This window comes from Hevea brasiliensis, chromosome 7 (assembly GCF_030052815.1).
Source record: "Hevea brasiliensis isolate MT/VB/25A 57/8 chromosome 7, ASM3005281v1, whole genome shotgun sequence".
NCBI classification, from domain to species: domain Eukaryota; kingdom Viridiplantae; phylum Streptophyta; class Magnoliopsida; order Malpighiales; family Euphorbiaceae; genus Hevea; species Hevea brasiliensis.
In genome coordinates, this window is record NC_079499.1 from 22,797 (window position 1) to 39,504 (window position 16,708).

At 35.1% G+C, this 16,708-nt stretch overlaps 3 protein-coding genes across 5 annotated transcripts; 1 reads left to right on the plus strand and 2 right to left on the minus strand.

Annotated features, from left to right (window-relative positions):
- Positions 1-622: 622 nt before the first annotated feature.
- On the plus strand, positions 623-5,428 carry LOC131181438 (3-ketoacyl CoA thiolase 1, peroxisomal-like). 3 transcript variants are annotated; one of them, XM_058149504.1, is made up of 15 exons: positions 623-771; positions 864-1,004; positions 1,461-1,537; positions 1,719-1,803; positions 1,948-2,074; positions 2,350-2,448; positions 2,528-2,595; positions 2,716-2,823; positions 2,917-2,994; positions 3,075-3,207; positions 3,290-3,386; positions 3,943-4,066; positions 4,159-4,267; positions 4,518-4,601; positions 5,006-5,428. In XM_058149504.1, exons 2-15 carry the CDS (start codon positions 903-905, stop codon positions 5,113-5,115), a joined length of 1,401 nt encoding a protein of 466 aa, XP_058005487.1. In that variant the 5' UTR covers positions 623-771; positions 864-902; the 3' UTR covers positions 5,116-5,428. The 3 variants fall into 3 exon arrangements, with proteins under 3 accessions (XP_058005487.1, XP_058005488.1, XP_058005486.1); XM_058149505.1 differs by having other exon boundaries at positions 674-1,004; positions 5,006-5,076; positions 5,154-5,428; XM_058149503.1 differs by having other exon boundaries at positions 676-1,004.
- A 94-nt stretch (positions 5,429-5,522) lies between these two features.
- LOC110649088 (uncharacterized) lies at positions 5,523-8,054 on the minus strand. Its single transcript, XM_021803501.2, has 5 exons — positions 7,824-8,054; positions 7,584-7,741; positions 7,437-7,503; positions 6,050-6,150; positions 5,523-5,930 (listed from the first exon to the last, which is right to left on the minus strand). Exons 1-4 carry the CDS (start codon positions 7,953-7,955, stop codon positions 6,052-6,054), a joined length of 456 nt encoding a protein of 151 aa, XP_021659193.2. The 5' UTR covers positions 7,956-8,054; the 3' UTR covers positions 5,523-5,930; positions 6,050-6,051.
- A 1,699-nt stretch (positions 8,055-9,753) lies between these two features.
- On the minus strand, positions 9,754-12,352 carry LOC131181439 (uncharacterized). The gene is made up of 2 exons (XM_058149506.1): positions 12,135-12,352; positions 9,754-10,000 (listed from the first exon to the last, which is right to left on the minus strand). Exons 1-2 carry the CDS (start codon positions 12,344-12,346, stop codon positions 9,829-9,831), a joined length of 384 nt encoding a protein of 127 aa, XP_058005489.1. The 5' UTR covers positions 12,347-12,352; the 3' UTR covers positions 9,754-9,828.
- Positions 12,353-16,708: the final 4,356 nt, after the last annotated feature.

Consider the following 16,708-nt stretch of genomic DNA (forward strand, 5'->3'; position numbering starts at 1 on the left):
ATGAAAATGGAAGATAAAGTTCATCGCTAGCATTTGATAAATCACATCTTTTTTTTTAATAAAATATATTCATTTATTATTAATTTTTATATCAATGATATAAAAAATTATGCTTTATAATAAATTAATAATTAATTACAGTAAATAAATTTATTTAATAAATGAAATGTTAAAATTACAAAAATAATAATAGCAATGGTGGAAAGCCATCGGTCAAAATAATAAAGTAAAAGATATTTGGTGACCATCAGTTTCCCCGAAAAGAGAAAGCCCCCTTCCACTCAGCCATTCTCTTAACTTGACCTTCAAACGTGTTTCACGTCCATTCCCTTTTTTTTTTTTTTTTAATTGTTTTTTATTTAACTTCTCATTTACAATTGTCAACAGTTGTTCACATTTGCTTTTTCCATAAAAAAAGCAGCCTTTCTCACCCAACCACCATTAACCACCATCACTTCGCCCGCCTCTCCACCCCCAAATAACAAAAAAAAAAAAAAAAACTCTTTCATATTTGATTTGTTTACTCTTCACAATTTATTATTAACCATTTTATTTTATTCTATTAAATGATAAATTATAATTACATTTCTAAAATTTAATAAAACTCACAATCACAAATTAGTCTTAAAATAAGTTTATAATGATTTGGTCTTTAAATTTTATTTTCATTTATAAATGTGAATGCGAGTGATACTGATACCTACCTCACACTTTCGTTTATCCAAGAAATTTCCACTACTCGTGGTTCTGGAGGAGGTTCCTCTTCATTTGGTAATTGGGAACACCTGAATTCTTCCAGTACAAATAAAGCTTGGTATTTATATATAGCTGTCTATCTCAAATCAAAACTACAATAATTTCAGACAGTACCCATTCTCACAGAGAGATAGGGAGGGAGAAAAATGGAGAAAGCAGTAAACAGACAGAAAGTTCTTCTTGGTCATTTGCAACCCACTTCTTCTTCTTCTGCTCTTTTGCAGTCCCATGAGTCGGCTTGTTTTTCTGTAAGTTTCTTTTGATTCATTATTGCATGTTTGGTGTATGTGTTCTGTTTCATTATTGTTGATTGCAATTAGAAGTGGATTCAATTGAAGGGTGTTAAATGGGTTGAATGTTTGAGATAATTTTGTTCTGCCTTGGTGCTTTTTTGCCTATGATTTATGGTCAAAATGGAGTCAGCTGATGTGATTTGTGGTCAAAGGGAGGGGATTAGATCACTGTAGAAAAGAAAGGGGGAAGAGAAAGAAAAGAAAAGAGAATCTTCTTACTTGCTTTTGCTTGTGACGTTTACTAAGATCGTCGATTTCATTTACTAGACTAACGTGAATGATCTTGCTATTGTGGTTTTAGTTTGCTTTTGGGATGTTAGAACAGTGTTTCTTCCTTGAGATATTAACGTATGGCTGAATTTGATTTGTGTTCGGTGATTTGTCTCTGATTATTTCTTATCTATTTGTTAGACTTCAGTTTGTGCGGCTGGAGATAACGCTGCATATCACCGGACAGCTGCTTTTGGTGATGATGTGGTGATAGTGGGGTAAGTTTCTTGATATGTGAAGAAAGATGTTAAACAGTTCTTGATATTTGGTTATACTAGTGTGTGTGTGTAAGTGCGTGTGTGTGTGTGTGTGTGTGTGTGTGTGTGTGTGTGTGTGTGTTTAATATTTCTATGCCCTCTTCTGATTCCTTTTTTTTATTATACTTTTGAAATTAAACAGTGCTTACCGCACTGCCATTTGCAAATCCAAGCGAGGTGGTTTCAAGGATACCCATCCCGATGATCTACTTGGCTCAGTTTTGAAGGTTAGATGTATATTTGATTGAATGTTTATGAATTTTATAGTTTCTTAATACATTTAGTTTAGGTTTATGTTTCTCTGCTTTGTATTCAAGGCATTAATCAGCACTTATCTACCTACCTTGACAAATTATAGAACTTCATTGTAGGCACTGATAGAGAAAACAAATGTGAATCCAAGTGAGGTAGGGGACATAGTTGTTGGTACAGTTCTTCCTCCTGGTTCACAAAGGGCAACTGAGTGCAGGATGGCGGCTTTCTATGCTGGTTTTCCTGGTATGACTTTTGTGTACTCTTCGGCAAGAACCCTTTTTTCTTCTTTTTTTTTTTTTTTTTTTTTTTTTTTTTTTTTTTGTAATTGGACTCAGTATACTGTGTTCATTTTCATAGAATTTGGATACATATCTTACCAATATAATTTGAAGGCATAAACAAAATTTTGGATTGCGTGATAGACTGATATGCAACTTTGGATGTTTTTCTTCAAATAAGACTCCAGATTTTTTTAGTTTATCTTTCTCTTTTGTAAATGATTTATCTGTTTCAACCAGAAACGGTGCCCATCAGAACAGTCAACAGGCAATGCTCGTCTGGCCTGCAGGCAGTTGCTGATGTTGCTGCTTCCATAAAAGCTGGATTTTATGACATTGGTAAGAGTGATTTTGGAATATTTGTATATTTTAATGACCTTCTTTGCACTTTAATTTTATTCTTCTTTCCCAATACTAGGCATTGGGGCTGGGTTGGAGTGCATGACGGTGGATTCCATTGGCAGAGTTTCCCAAGTTAACCCAAGAGTAATTCCAAATTATTATTATTATTATTATTATTATTATTATTATTATTATTATTATTATTTCTGAAGGACTGAGTAATTTGTGAATGGTATATGTGAACTGGATTTGTGCTGTGAAAAGGTAGATGCCTTTGTACAAGCTCGAGATTGTCTTCTTCCTATGGGTATCACTTCTGAAAATGTTGCACAGCGTTATGGTGTTACACGGCAAGAGCAAGACCAGGCTGCAGTAAGTTCCACAGAACATTAAACTTACCTTAATCTTTTTATGGAGACATTATTTGTTATCTTTGTAATTATCTTACACTTTATCTTTGTATAGGTTGAATCTCATAGGAAAGCTGCTGCAGCGACTCTATCTGGAAAATTCAAAGATGAAATCATCCCAGTTTCTACAAAGGTAAACGAAAGAACAAATGCTGATGAGGCTCTACCTTCTTCTTTTTGTCATGTTTTTAACTTGATGATGGTTATTCAAAGATCATAGACCCAAAAACTGGTGAAGAGAAGTCTGTCACAATTTCAGTGGATGATGGAATTCGACCAAACACAAACATGGCAGATCTGGCGAAGCTGAAGCCTGCGTTCAAAAAGGATGGGTCCACAACTGCTGGTATTTAATATTGCCGTATTTTCCAGTTAATATTTGGTTCCCCAGATCATGCAACTGACATCTGATGGTAATTTAACTTTAGGTAATGCTAGCCAGGTCAGTGATGGTGCTGGTGCAGTCCTTCTTACTAAAAGAAGTGTGGCTGTGCAGAAGGGACTTCCAATTCTTGGGGTGTTCAGGTGCTTAATTTTGTTTTCACAGAGGAATATTTCCCTTAGCAAATGCCAAATATGGCTCATTTGATGCTTGCAATTGTAGTACACTTGATTCTAAACCTTGAACTAAGTAATCAGGGTGACTTGTTAATACCATACCTTTCCTTCTTATTAACTATATTTTGTTTCACATCCTTTTCATCACATTATGATTATTAGCACACTCCGTGGGTATTTCTGAAGTGTTCTTTGGCCACAATAAACAAAAAAGAGAGATATAAGGGATTGATCATACAATCTGTTTTTATTGATCCCAGTATACCAACAATATGTAGAACATTCTAAGAAAATTTCTGTATTATCATTTTATTTTACTGTTTTTTCTTGAGGCAATGGTTTGCCTTCAGTGTCATTTAGACCTCTGTGGATAGAGATATGATTGTCAACTTCGCATTATGTATCATTTGGGGTTTGAGAAAGGGGTTTTGTGGAAGAGGAGGGGGGTGGGAATTATTTTACGGTTGAAATTGAGAAACAAACCTACATGCCTTGATCTATCAATCACTTGCTTTTCTGGCAGGAGTTTTGCCGCTATTGGTGTGGATCCTGCTGTTATGGGAGTAGGCCCAGCTTTTGCAATTCCAGCTGCAGTGAAAGCTGCTGGACTAGAAATTGATGATATTGACCTGTTTGAAATTAATGAGGTAGAGCAGATTAAAGATTGCTTATAATTTTGGTGGTGCTATTAGTAATACTGCAGTAATTTGGAGTTAAGCAACCATTGTTCTTTGTTCAGGCATTTGCATCCCAGTATGTTTATTGTTGTAAGAAACTGGAGCTTGATCCAGAAAAAGTCAATGTCAATGGTGGTGCAATTGCTCTTGGGCATCCTTTGGGTGCTACAGGTACTTACAGTGATATCTCTCTGAAAAATGGACTGTTGCTAATGTACCATATATACCGAGAATGCATCAGAAACACACTTGCACTCACATACGTGGATCATGCATGATCAGCTATAAAACAATCACCAGTCTAGGAATGGCACTTAAAATAAATTAGACAATGTAGCAAGTGACTTGAGAATTTTACTTTGATTTTGAAACTATTTGTTGTTATCAGTTAGCAATAATTGATCTTTTGCTTTTTGTGTAGGTGCCCGCTGTGTTGCAACTCTTCTGTATGAAATGAAGCGTCGTGGGAAGGACTGCCGCTTTGGAGTAATCTCAATGTGCATAGGTCTCTCTCTCTCTCTCTCTCTCTCTCCCCCCCTCTCTCTTTCTCTCTCTCTCTGTCTCTCCATCCATATGCCGCATGCCACACAGACTGACCAACACTATTAAGGGCATGACAATGTATTACAGTTGTGAAACCAAAACGGGATTCTGGAATCTTGCAAATGATGCACATTTCTTTGTGCAACCAACATAGTGAAGAATGATGCTTTCTAACCACCAGATGTTAAACTGGAATAAATGATCCATATGAAAGTGTTTAAACAGAAGCGTTCTTTATAATGAACAAGCATTTTAAAGCTGAGATAAGCGAAAGTGAATTATTAGAATTTATTATGCCACAATCTTCATTTGAATTGTGTATTGGCTACACCTATTAACAATTTGAGGCTTCGGACATAATTGCAGGCACAGGTATGGGGGCTGCTGCTGTTTTTGAACGAGGAGATTGTGTCGATGAGCTATGCAATGCTCGAAAGGTTAGAAGTAACGAGTTTTTATCAAAGGATGCTCTTTAGACATTTGTTTTCATGTAATTCATTATGTCCATGTGTAGCTCTAGAGGATATCAAATAAAACAGACATCTTATGGGTGCTGCAAGTTTGAAAATAAAGATGTCAGCTTTCCTCCAGTGCAAAAGTTGAGTCTTGTGTGTTTCAGTTTCATGATTTCGCAATGGGCTTGTCAAGACTCGATATCAATTTAGTTTGCCATTGCAATTATAGTGCATGTTTCAATGTTTTGCTTCAATTGATTTACTACTGTATGGAAAAATCTGTCTTTTACAAGGGAGGAAGGCAATAAAAGGGGCAATGGTCTAGCTTGATTTATTTCTTTCCTCATCTCTTTAATCCCATGAAGTTCGCTAACACAATTAACCGATTTTTCAAATAAGAAACATCCGCATGCAATAATATTTGGCAATTAATATACTAATATAAAGCATGTTTTATAAAATAATGAAACCTGCAACAGGACAGACCAAGTCTTGCTTGAAGAAAAATAGCTCCAGAAAAAACAGTAGGGTGCAAATGACATATTTTCATCCATGGGCGCTCTATTCAACTCCAAAGTTCATCTAATTTCCATTGAAAAATTGCAGACCGAGATGAAATCCGCAACATGCCAGTCCTAATTTTGCTTTAACTTAAAAGATCAGCAAAAAAATATAATATAATGCAAATGCCGTCAAATGTACACTTGTTAATTCCTGAAATTCATCAATAGGTTCACAGTAATTCCTTCCATATCAACGATCAATCAAGCAAGCAATGGTAAGCTCTCACAGAATTGAGTGGAAGTCTCCAAACAAAAGAAGGCAACATTTTACAGCTGTAAAGAAAGAAAATTTTATTATTCTTGTAATCAGTATACATTTATAAATGACATCAGAAAATCATAATTGCAGTACAATATAAGCCTAGAAATTACATAAGACCTAAAGAGGCCACCTTTACAAATCCTTGTATAACAACTGATATTTTGGTATTCGCTCTTGGGGCAGAGGACAATTCACAATCATTTTGCCTTTCATTGCCCCTCTAAATATAGCCTGCAAAAATCAGAAGCAATTTTTTAGTTCTTTATATTATAGAATCAAATCCACCAGAGGCAAGAAAAAGGCAATTAAACTATGATCCATTGTAAAATATGAAAGTTGAATTTGGCATAGACAAAATATAGGTTGCATTTATATATGGAGTTGAAATAAATGAAAATTTGGAACAGTAAAAGAAAAGAAAATCTTCTACCAAACATTAAAAAGTACATGTGAAATTGTACTTTCCTTTCAGGTATTTCAAATTCTCCCACCAAAAAGCTTTTATCCCTGTTCATGAATCCGAACAAACAGGCGGAGAAGAAAGCCTATGCTAATTCTACCCTTTATGTTTACCACATTACACCTCTTCCCTCCCTCTCTCCTTAAGGCCCTCTTCTATCTCTCTTGTCATGGTCACTACCAAGACCTGTTTGAACTTCACAGCTTTCCTAATCATCTCCCTAAAATTGTTTAAGAATTCCACGATTTTTCATGGTTAAAAAAGTCACAATTCCATACCAAAGCTTTGAGAAATAGATAGTAGTTCTCTTAACTCTCCATGCACTAGGTTCTTCACATTTTGTAGAGACAACTATATGAACACAAATTATTCAGAAACTTCTCACTTCAAGAACTCTTTTTCCTCTTCTTAGCTGTCTTTTATTTATTTTCTTGAGCATTCAAAATTGATAAGTTAATATCTAGCCATTTGCTCTTAAGAAAGTACAAACTGCCAACTCTGATGACAGACGAGTGCCTAAAGATTACTAATTTATATTTGGTGCTGTACATGAATTACTTGCTCAATTAAAATTATCAATATATTTTATTTGCATGATCAGCAGTTTCCAACTACTGCCACCATAAAATACTGCAACTCCATTAGGGAATTACATCCAAGAGGGAAGCACTTATGCTATATAACATCAGAACGCTGCAATACCAAAGAGTGATGACTAGTGCAACAGACTTGCTACCTTACCTCTAAGTTCGTACAGGGAAAATGAGTTAAGGACTCTAAGACATCATTGAGGAACTCTGGTCGAAAATTGCTTACTAAGCAGATATGCAATCAGCATCCAGATGCACTCTACTAAGTAACTTGAAAAAAAATTTAGAACCCTTCTGATGGTGGAGGAGAGTTTCTCAATAACATATACAAATAATTTTCAGCATTCCAAAAAAATGGGTTAGCATCGTAGTGCATAAATGCCACTGTTCTAAAATTTGGCGCATAAAAAGGACACAAATTGAAATGAATTAAATAGGCCAATTAGCAAATCCAGAAATGAATATACCTCCACTACATCAATGAAATCTTGTTTCGTGTGAAATGCACCAATCCATTTAGTATGATCAGCAGTCCTGAAAAAAATAGCTGTTTGATACTCTTTTCCCCCAAAGAAAACCAAGAAATTGATCAAAAGAAAAGAAAGCAACCATACCCGGAATCCATCTTCATATGATGAGCATTGAAGAAAAAAATGGTAGAAGGAATCAAAGAAATGTCGAAATATTTGATGTAAACTTGAACATCCTCCGAGTCTATATCTACTAAAGCTATATTTGCGAATTTGGAAACCTCTCGAGCAGATTTCGATAGCTGAAAATTTTAACAAATTGAGCAGCACGAAAAAAAAAAAAGCCAAACCTAAAATAAAGAAAGAACAAGGGAGAAACCATACCAGGTCATCGAGGTGAAGGCAGCCGGGGTCGGATGCACGGCCAAAGCGGAGGACGAGAACCTTGTCGATGGTGTCTCTGATTATAGAGTCTATTTCCTTCTTCTTCGTCAGCGTCGTTAATACGTAGCTCATCTTCTCTCGCTCCGTCCCTAACTCTCGACTCCCTCCAATTTGGTGCTTCCCCTATTTTATGCCTTTTCTTCCCTTATTTGACCCCTAAAAAATATTTACAATCACTGATAATTTTGAATAAAAATATTGCATGGTTTCTATATTTTATAAAAATACCTCTTAATCTTTATTTTTTAAAAATTCTTTAATTATTTTATAATTAATTTATTTTAATTAATTTTAATTATTTATATTATTTAATTTTTTTTTTAAATCCAACAAATAAATAAAGGGTTTGAATTTAAAAATGTATACTATAATTTTTTAAAATAGCTTAGCACTTCACTTCTCTGGAACAGGTCGTCTTCTACTTCCATTCTTGATCCCACCGGCAAAATCATGGCTGGAGTTGTCAACATCCCACAATCTTCTTTTTTCCGTTCAATTCCCAACAATCGGAAAATACCCCCAGAAGAACAATTTCCATTTCAGGGTATGTCAAGAACAACTCTCCTTCTTGCTTATCATATAAATTAATAATCAATATGGAGAAAGAGTCGCAAAGCTGCAGAACATAGAGAATTGAGATTTGAGAAGAAGATTTTTTTTTCCCCCGAAAGATAGATATAGATTGCATTCATAGAGAACTATATTAGAAGCAAGCCTGGACAAAAAAAATCCTAGAACTTGGTGGATCCTTTTATAGCCCTGAAATTTATGTAGCATGGAAATAGAAGCACGAACACGTGGAAACGGACACGGGAAATGATATTTTAAAAAATATAGAAAAGGAAGACATGAAGAAAATATATATATATATATATATATATATATATATATATATATATATATATATATATATATATAAAAAGATGTTTAATAATAAATAAAGAAGCATATTTTTAAGTTTTATACTTATAAGAAAAAATATAAACTATAAGATAATTAAATGTTAAAAGGAAAAAAGATAATAAAATTTATAACATTTCTTCTATTTCATTGTTTTTCTCCTTCTCAATGCTTATAGCTGTTTCATCAAAAAAAAAAAAGATTAATTCTCGTTCATCCAATGAAAGATTGACAAACTCAAGAACTCTTACATCTTCCATACTCCAAAATAGATCACCACCAAGATCCCATAATTTTGCCTTCTCATCATAATATTATGAGTATTTTCTCGACAGAAGATGAAAATTATTATAGATAAAAATCAAGTTTTCTGCACTTTTTAAAGTTACTTTATGCGTTCTACATAAATGAATGAAGGAATAAGTACTCCAATTCTTTTCACAATAAGAGAAGAAAGTAGGTTGTCCAACCATTTTAAAAGCTAACATTTGAAGTAAAGGTGCATTGAAACCAAAACATGCCTGCTACTTCCTAGGATCTGTAGCATACGTATTTACAATAAAATCAGGATTTGCAAAAGGCCCATTTTTCAAAGAAAAATTTACAAATTCATCATTTGCTCAAATTCGCTCATCTTCATTAGAAAAAAAAAAAATTCTCGTAAAGCACTTAATTCTTTCAGTTGATACTTCTCCATTCATATGAGGAGGCACTCTACCTTCTTACTGTTTGAAGCCATTTTTCACTGTAAAATCTTCAAAAACAAGAAAATAAATTCAGGTAATAGAAAAATATTATAGCAAAAAGATGAGTATCTAACTTAGAAATTTACCTTGGATTTAATAAGTGAGTCAAAAAATGAAGGAGAGTGTTGCTCTTTGCCCAATAATCAACAAGAATTTGATGAACCACATAAGATAAAAGAGAAAACTCGTCTGCTTACTTTCCTTCATGAAAAAAAAAACCTTCTTCACCTTTTGAATCATAGAATCCCACAACTCATAAACCAAATGAAGGCATGGTTTTTCTGTGTCACAAACTCTAATCATGTCATAATGGGCCCAATAAAAGCAAGAATATAATCAATCTGTTCCCACCAATGCTGATCCGCCACTTTTTCACAAACAAATCTAGTTTTGCCTTGGTCATCTTCTTGGTATTGTGCCCATTGATCACTCATAATCATTGCTTCTAAAGCACGCGTAATGAGTTTAAATCTTTTAAGCATCACAACAATAGAAGCAAAACAAGTGTCAATAACTGAAAACAACTTCAAAGGGCTAAACTGATTGTAAATTGCAAGCCTCATGGAATGATTTATTATAAAATTCTTGATTTGTAAAGCATCCCCATGAATTTCAGTAATCCAATGACACACATTATAAGTTTCTTGATTAGTTTCTATTTTTTTGCTACATATATATTTTTCAAAGTAAGATTAAAAGTATGCACAATAAAAGGAGTCCAATAAATATGTAGAAACATTCCCTCAATGATTTCTCTAGCACCCTTACAATTCAAAACATTATCAGTAGTGACTTGTACCACTTTTTGATGAGCCACCTCATCAATTACTTCCTTTAGCAAATTAGCAATGAATTGTTTATCTTTCACTTCACCAGAACAATCTATAGATTTGGTGAACATAAGGCCAGACTCAGAAACAACCATAAAATCAATCAAAGGCCTCCTCTAGGGATCACTCCATCCATCACTAACAATACTATCACCATTTTCTAAACAAGTGCACTTAATTGGTTCAACCAACTTCTCTACATTTGTCTTATCTTACTGAAGTAATGTAGTTCTCAATTTGTTATAACTAGGCAACATATAGCCACCCAAAGCATGATTAGCAGCAAAGGAATAGAAACTCACATAATAAGAGTTTCTAGCAAAATTAAAAGGTAGACCCCCTATGTAAAACATTCTAGCAATCTCCACATCTAATTGAGCCCTAGTTTGCAAGTCAAAAGCTCTACCAAGAGGAGAATCAATAACTTTTCTTTTCTTTAAAGCTGTTAAAATATTAGTTCAGCTATATTCAGTGAATGAACATAAGTTATACTAATAGTCAAAGGAACTCGTCTAGATTGTGAATTGGTAATTTTGTTTATTGCCTCATCTTCCTCTTTTATCATTTCAGAAATACTATCATTCCCTACTTTTTTACACACACCAATCCCTTTCCTAATGATTTTTAATAAATGAGCCCTCACTCTAGTATAGGTCCTTTGCTTTTTTAGTCTACAAAAATTACATATCCATTTATAATTACCCCCACCTTCTTCAGTTTACTCAGGTTTAGTCGCATATCTCCACAAAGGGTTAAATTCTTTCTCCCTAGTTTTTGAAGAAGTGACACTAGTGCTATTTGTTTGAGTAGAATTAGAATTTGAAGAATCCATTTGTAAATTATTCAAACAAATTATACACTAAAAATTAAAGCACAATACAAATTATATATTAAAAGATTAAGGAATTAAGCAATAAAATTGAATAAATTGACTATAAAATTTATTATGAAAAATTTTAATATATAATATGACGATATATAAAACAAATTGAGTTAAACAAATTATATGTAAATTATTACAAAAATATAAAATATATTAATATAAAATACAAATTTTGAATGTTGGAATTTTTTTTATTTATCATTAATTAGAATTTAAACTTGAAATTTTATAATTTTAAAAATAACTTTAAAAATATATTTATATTTGTCCTTAATTTCCCTTAAAACTTTGATTATAAAAATATGGCAAATCTTGGAAATCTTTAGTGAATTTGAGAGGATTTTTTTTTTACCTTCCTTTTAAAAAAAAAAATATTTATGACAACTCTTCAAATTTGGTTTGAGAAAAATCTAATTATGGAATATACATTTAGAGAGAAAATTGATTTTAAATGTGATAAAATTGTGATTAATTAATGAAATAAAATTGTGATTAATTAATGGAAGTATCTTGATAAATTTGTTTTAGAAAGAAATTAAAAAAAAAAAAAGGAAAATTTAATAACAAGGAAAATAATGAATTAAATGATAAGAAAAAAATTATTAATTCTAAGCAAACCAAATCAGATTCATAATTTCTATTCATATAATTCATAAACCAATCATCTAATCAAACCAAATCAAATTAAAAACTCCAACCAATTCCAATATATAAACTAATCAAACAATCGACATAATAAAACCCATTTTGATTGCAATCGAACCGAAGAAGCGATAAGAATGATGGGGAGAATGAGAAAAGCCAACAAGACAAGAGAGAGGCAGAGCAGAACAGAGAAAGGGAGACGCGAGAAAGGAAGAAAGATAGGCAGAGCAGAGAGAAAGGGAGATACAGATTGCAGAGAAGAGAAAGGGAGATGCAAATCCTCAACTGCACTGACTGTCGATTACTGGATGCTATTACTGCCATTAATCGCAGGTCTGATCCTTTCCTCCTCCCCTTCTTCTTTATCTTCTTCTTTATCTTCTGTTGATTGTGAATGTGAAGTGTGACATGATTTTGTTTGCAATTTATTTGTCCTATTTGCAATTTTAACCTATCCATTTTCTTTTTTTTTTTTTTAAATGCATTTCTGGCCACAGAAACATGTTTCCCATTTCTATTATTTTCTAAAATAGCCCAAAAACGTCTCTGAGCCATGTCATGTCATGTCATTTCTAATGGGGAAATGTTTTTGACACTGGGAAACACTACCCAGTGACATTTTTGTATCACACAAAAGAAGGCCCAAGTCATGTCGCCTAAGACAAAAATAACCAAAAAAGCCCCACTAATGTCAAAGAGGACCTTAACAAAACCAACAAAAACCAACAACACATCCCCATATAGTCGAAATGGGAGACGATCTCAGAAGCTCAATTAGATAGGGCATGCTTCAAACAATGAGGGATTGGACACTAACAAATGCACCAATAATGTCCCCAAGGATGGCTGACCCTTTAAAACCTTTGTAGTCAATCCTTCTTCTAAAGCACCCGTTGGCATCAAATGTATAGAGACCAAAGCTATTGAAGATATCAACACCACCTCACCATTTCTAGAAGATTTAATCAGTGCAAAAAAATTTAACAATTTGGAAAAGCTTCTCACCACCATTCATGAAGCTTCATCACTGACTTAGAGAAACAATTCACAACTGACTCTAGAGAAGCTTTGAGAACTCTTCATTACCAACATTTAAGAATCATTTGAAATTTCCATCCACTACCTATAAACTAATATAAATAAAAGTTTTATGTGTTAGTGTTAATTGGTACCAGCAATTGAGAAAATACAAGTGTGTAAGAATGGTTCTATCTTTGGCATATCATGGTTAGCTTTGGTTTTCGTTTGCAGTGAATTTGGTGGAATATGGCTTATGTGTCCATAGTTACATATTCGATGCAAGTTAATGATCATAAATATGGTTTTATGATTCCCTCCAGAGGCATTAGACAAGGAGATCCCCTTTCACCATAGTCTATCCCATAAAATCAAATTGCAGCTCTTCCTAGGGTATCTATTTCGAGACATGGTCTAGCTATATCCCATCTCTTTTTTGCTGATGATTCAATTATTTTTTCTAATGCTAGACCAAGGGAAGTTCAACAATCAAGCATATCCTATAGCTCTATGCTTCGGCTAGTGGCCAGTCAATTAATAGTGCTAAATCCGTTATTTTCTTCAATAGGAACACTCCATTAAATTTAAGATGGCATATTTCCTCCATGCTCCAAATTTGCAATATTAAAGGTTATGAAAAATTTTTGGGCCTCCCTTCTTCAATTTCCAGATCCAAAACTCAAGCCTTTGCTCAGGTTTATGAAAAGAATCTAGAACAAAACAGCAGGGTGGAAGGAGAAGCTGCTCTCAAAGGGGGGGAAAGAGGTGCTCATTAAAGCAATTGCTATAGCAATTCCCATTTATGCCATATCTTATTTCCTGCTACCCTCTTTGTGGTGTTAATCGATCAATCATATTATGGCTAATTTCTAGTGGGGCCAAAAATAAAGAGAGAACAAAATACACTAGGTCTCTTGGAAACAGTTATGTGCGCCAAAGAAAAATGGAGGATTGAGTTTTCGAGACTTAGAAAGCTTTAATATGGCTCTCTTGGCCAAGCAAGGGAGGAGAATTCTCTTCAATCCCAACACTCTTCTATCTCGATTGCTCAAAGGAAAATACTTCCCTTATTCTTCCTTCATGAATGCTCAAAGAGGGTCTAGACCATCTTGGGGGTGGCAAAGTATTATTTGGGGTAGACAATTTCTTAAACAAGGAATAAGGTGGCAAGTGGATAATGGCTCTTCAGTGCTTTGCAAACATGATCATTAGATCCTTTTGGCCTTTTCTCATTTTCTGCGAGTTAAAGCTAACCATGATCCCTCGATTCACTGGGTTTCCCAACTTAGAGGAGCAAATGGCACTTCTTGGAACATTCATACCTTGAAGAGAAACTTTGAAGATGATGAAGTTAAATTTATTTTAGCCATCTCGGTAAAACACTTTCAAGGGGAAGATCAACTTGTTTAACATTACTCCACCCATGGCTCTTATATGGTGAAGTTAGGTTACCAGATTGCCTTTTCTTATTTTAATTCACATAGTTTTTTGTCATTTGCTAGTCCACATTCATTACCCTAGGCCCACAATGAGAACTTTTGGAAATTATTATGGTCTCTCAGTCTTTCAAAGAAAATCTCTATCTTTCTGTCACGACCCAACCTATGGGCCGGACCGGCACTAGGACCTAGGCCAGCCTAAAGCCCCCGAGGCCCGTAGTAAGCCTAACTATTCACTTAACCCAACTCTAAGGCCCATTTGGGCCCAATTTCAAGAAGTCAACCGGACGGAGTCCGGCCATAAAGTGGACCTTTCAACGGGGAGTTTTTGACTCACCTGACCTGTAAACAAAATATATCATCACTTGGGAGCTCACCACCCTCCACATACTCAAATCAACATAAAGATAAATGGGAGCTCAGCTCCCTCATCCAATCCATCAAACATGCATATAATAATTTTACAGGTCCACATAATAATTATATTACAGACCCGAATCATTTAAATATTTCTAACACATGCGGAAAATCTAGGAGTAATTAAAATTACACAAATATTGAATAACAACCTGCGAAGAAGAAAAGCAGGTTAACCACAATAAAATCCTCCTCAGAGCTTTGAAAAATATTGAACAGAGTGAGCGTCGACTCAGAGTAAAATATCAATTTTAACCATAATCTCTATAACTATCTAAAACTAATGCACCCTGTAGAGTGAAATGCAACATCAACAACATTTTCACATCATAACATCAAAAAGGTAATTTGAAGCACTCACACACCCTGTAGTATCAATCATAATATAAGGGAGCTGATCCCCTATACAGCTCTCTTAAATCCAACCCGTGCTGAAGAACTCTGGGACTTCGCTAATAAACCAAATCGGGGTCCCAGCCAAGAACTCAAGCCGTGACTATCCTCAAGGATCGGGTCCCAATGAAGAACTCAAGCCGTGACTACCCGCCCTATCCATAGTCCACACCACATCACACGCACGCCAACGCACGCACACCGCCTCCAAATTACCACAACAACACCCATGGCACTTTAACAGTTATCAATGCAACATAAATCGTGCCTAGAGTTTAACTACATAAATATATGCATATAAGTGATGCATGGGCATGCTTGAACATATAATAATAGTGAAATTACAATTAAAATTAATATTTTACTCACAGACTTGACAACGGTCATCTTTGTGGCTGGGCGGAGGAAGAAGGCTATCCTTACATCTGACAATTACATTACAATTATTTAATACAAATGACTCAATACAAATCAAGAAAAGATCAATTACGTCCTAAGTCGTGCTGAAAATCCGGCAGAATCTCCCCTATACCTAGGACCTACCCAACCTGCAAAAGGGCTCAAAACACAATTCTATATTCACAATCCATATATCCACAACTCAATCACATCACACAGCCCCTCCTGGGCCCATCAAATCAATCATCCATCATAATATGTAAAATTTCAATTTAGTCCTCATAATTGATTATTTTTGCAAAACCGCCTGCATAAGCTCTAAAAATTCTAAAACTTTGCCCCGCGGTCCTTAGCAACATTACTAGGCTATTGCAAAAAGAATCATAATTTTCTGAGCTACCACGAATATTTTATGAATTTTTAATCCTATTTAAGCACTAGAAAATTACGAAAAAGCAAGGTTCGGGTTGACCTTTGCCGATTCCAACTTCGGGAACGCGCTCGGGATGTCTGACAATAGGGCAGTAGCCAAAACTTCGGTCCAATTCGGAGACTTTTCCAGAATGCAGTTCGCCGGAAATTCACAGACTCCAATCAGCCGAATTTCCGCGAATTGAGGATACCTACACGAAGCCCACAACACGGGGGTTAGTACATAAATTTTTCAGAATTTTCTAAGCTCATTTAATGCTCGGAAAAACACTGCGAAGTTCCGTGGGACCCACCGAAAAACGGTGTCGGAAAAATTCAAAATTTATGTCGCCGCGAAGCTCTCGACGAGTGGAGCGCTCTGGTACTCTCGGTTTTCTCGTGGGATTCACGGTTTACTAGAAATCTAGCCCGAAAGTCAAAATGGGCTAAAACTTCCCGGGCAAAAATTGGACAAACCGCTTGATGGATTTCGGCGTTCTTGGTGTCTATGGAAAGCTCTCGCCGAGTAGATGATTTTAGACACAAGACCCGGTCCAATTGGTGGCCGGATCGGCCGAATTTTGGTCGGGAAGTCCACGAGTCGCGCGCTAGCTGCGCGTCCTTTCTGAGGCCGTTTTCCGGCGTTCCAGGCGGCGGCCAGCCGTGGGGAGGACCGAGGTGGGGCGCCGACGAGGTGGGAAGGCAGGGGAGGCGGCGGTGCGGCAAGGGGAGGAGGGAGGAGAGA

Bases quoted from the DNA above. Each gene is read 5' to 3' on its own strand.
- LOC131181438 (XM_058149504.1), top strand. From the start codon at position 903: ATGGAGAAAGCAGTAAACAGACAGAAAGTTCTTCTTGGTCATTTGCAA. The intron at 1,804-1,947 runs GTTAGATGTATA...ACTTCATTGTAG, and splicing joins TACTTGGCTCAGTTTTGAAG to GCACTGATAGAGAAAACAAA. The intron at 2,995-3,074 runs GTAAACGAAAGA...GGTTATTCAAAG, and splicing joins TCATCCCAGTTTCTACAAAG to ATCATAGACCCAAAAACTGG.
- LOC110649088 (XM_021803501.2), bottom strand. From the start codon at position 7,955: ATGAGCTACGTATTAACGACGCTGACGAAGAAGAAGGAAATAGACTCT. The intron at 7,742-7,823 runs GTATGGTTTCTC...TAAAATTTTCAG, and splicing joins GCCTTCACCTCGATGACCTG to CTATCGAAATCTGCTCGAGA. The intron at 6,151-7,436 runs GTATATTCATTT...TGATTTTTGCAG, and splicing joins ATTTCATTGATGTAGTGGAG to GCTATATTTAGAGGGGCAAT.
- LOC131181439 (XM_058149506.1), bottom strand. From the start codon at position 12,346: ATGGATAGGTTAAAATTGCAAATAGGACAAATAAATTGCAAACAAAAT. The intron at 10,001-12,134 runs GTATCTCCCTTT...GATGCTTAAAAG, and splicing joins CTTTCTCTTCTCTGCAATCT to ATTTAAACTCATTACGCGTG.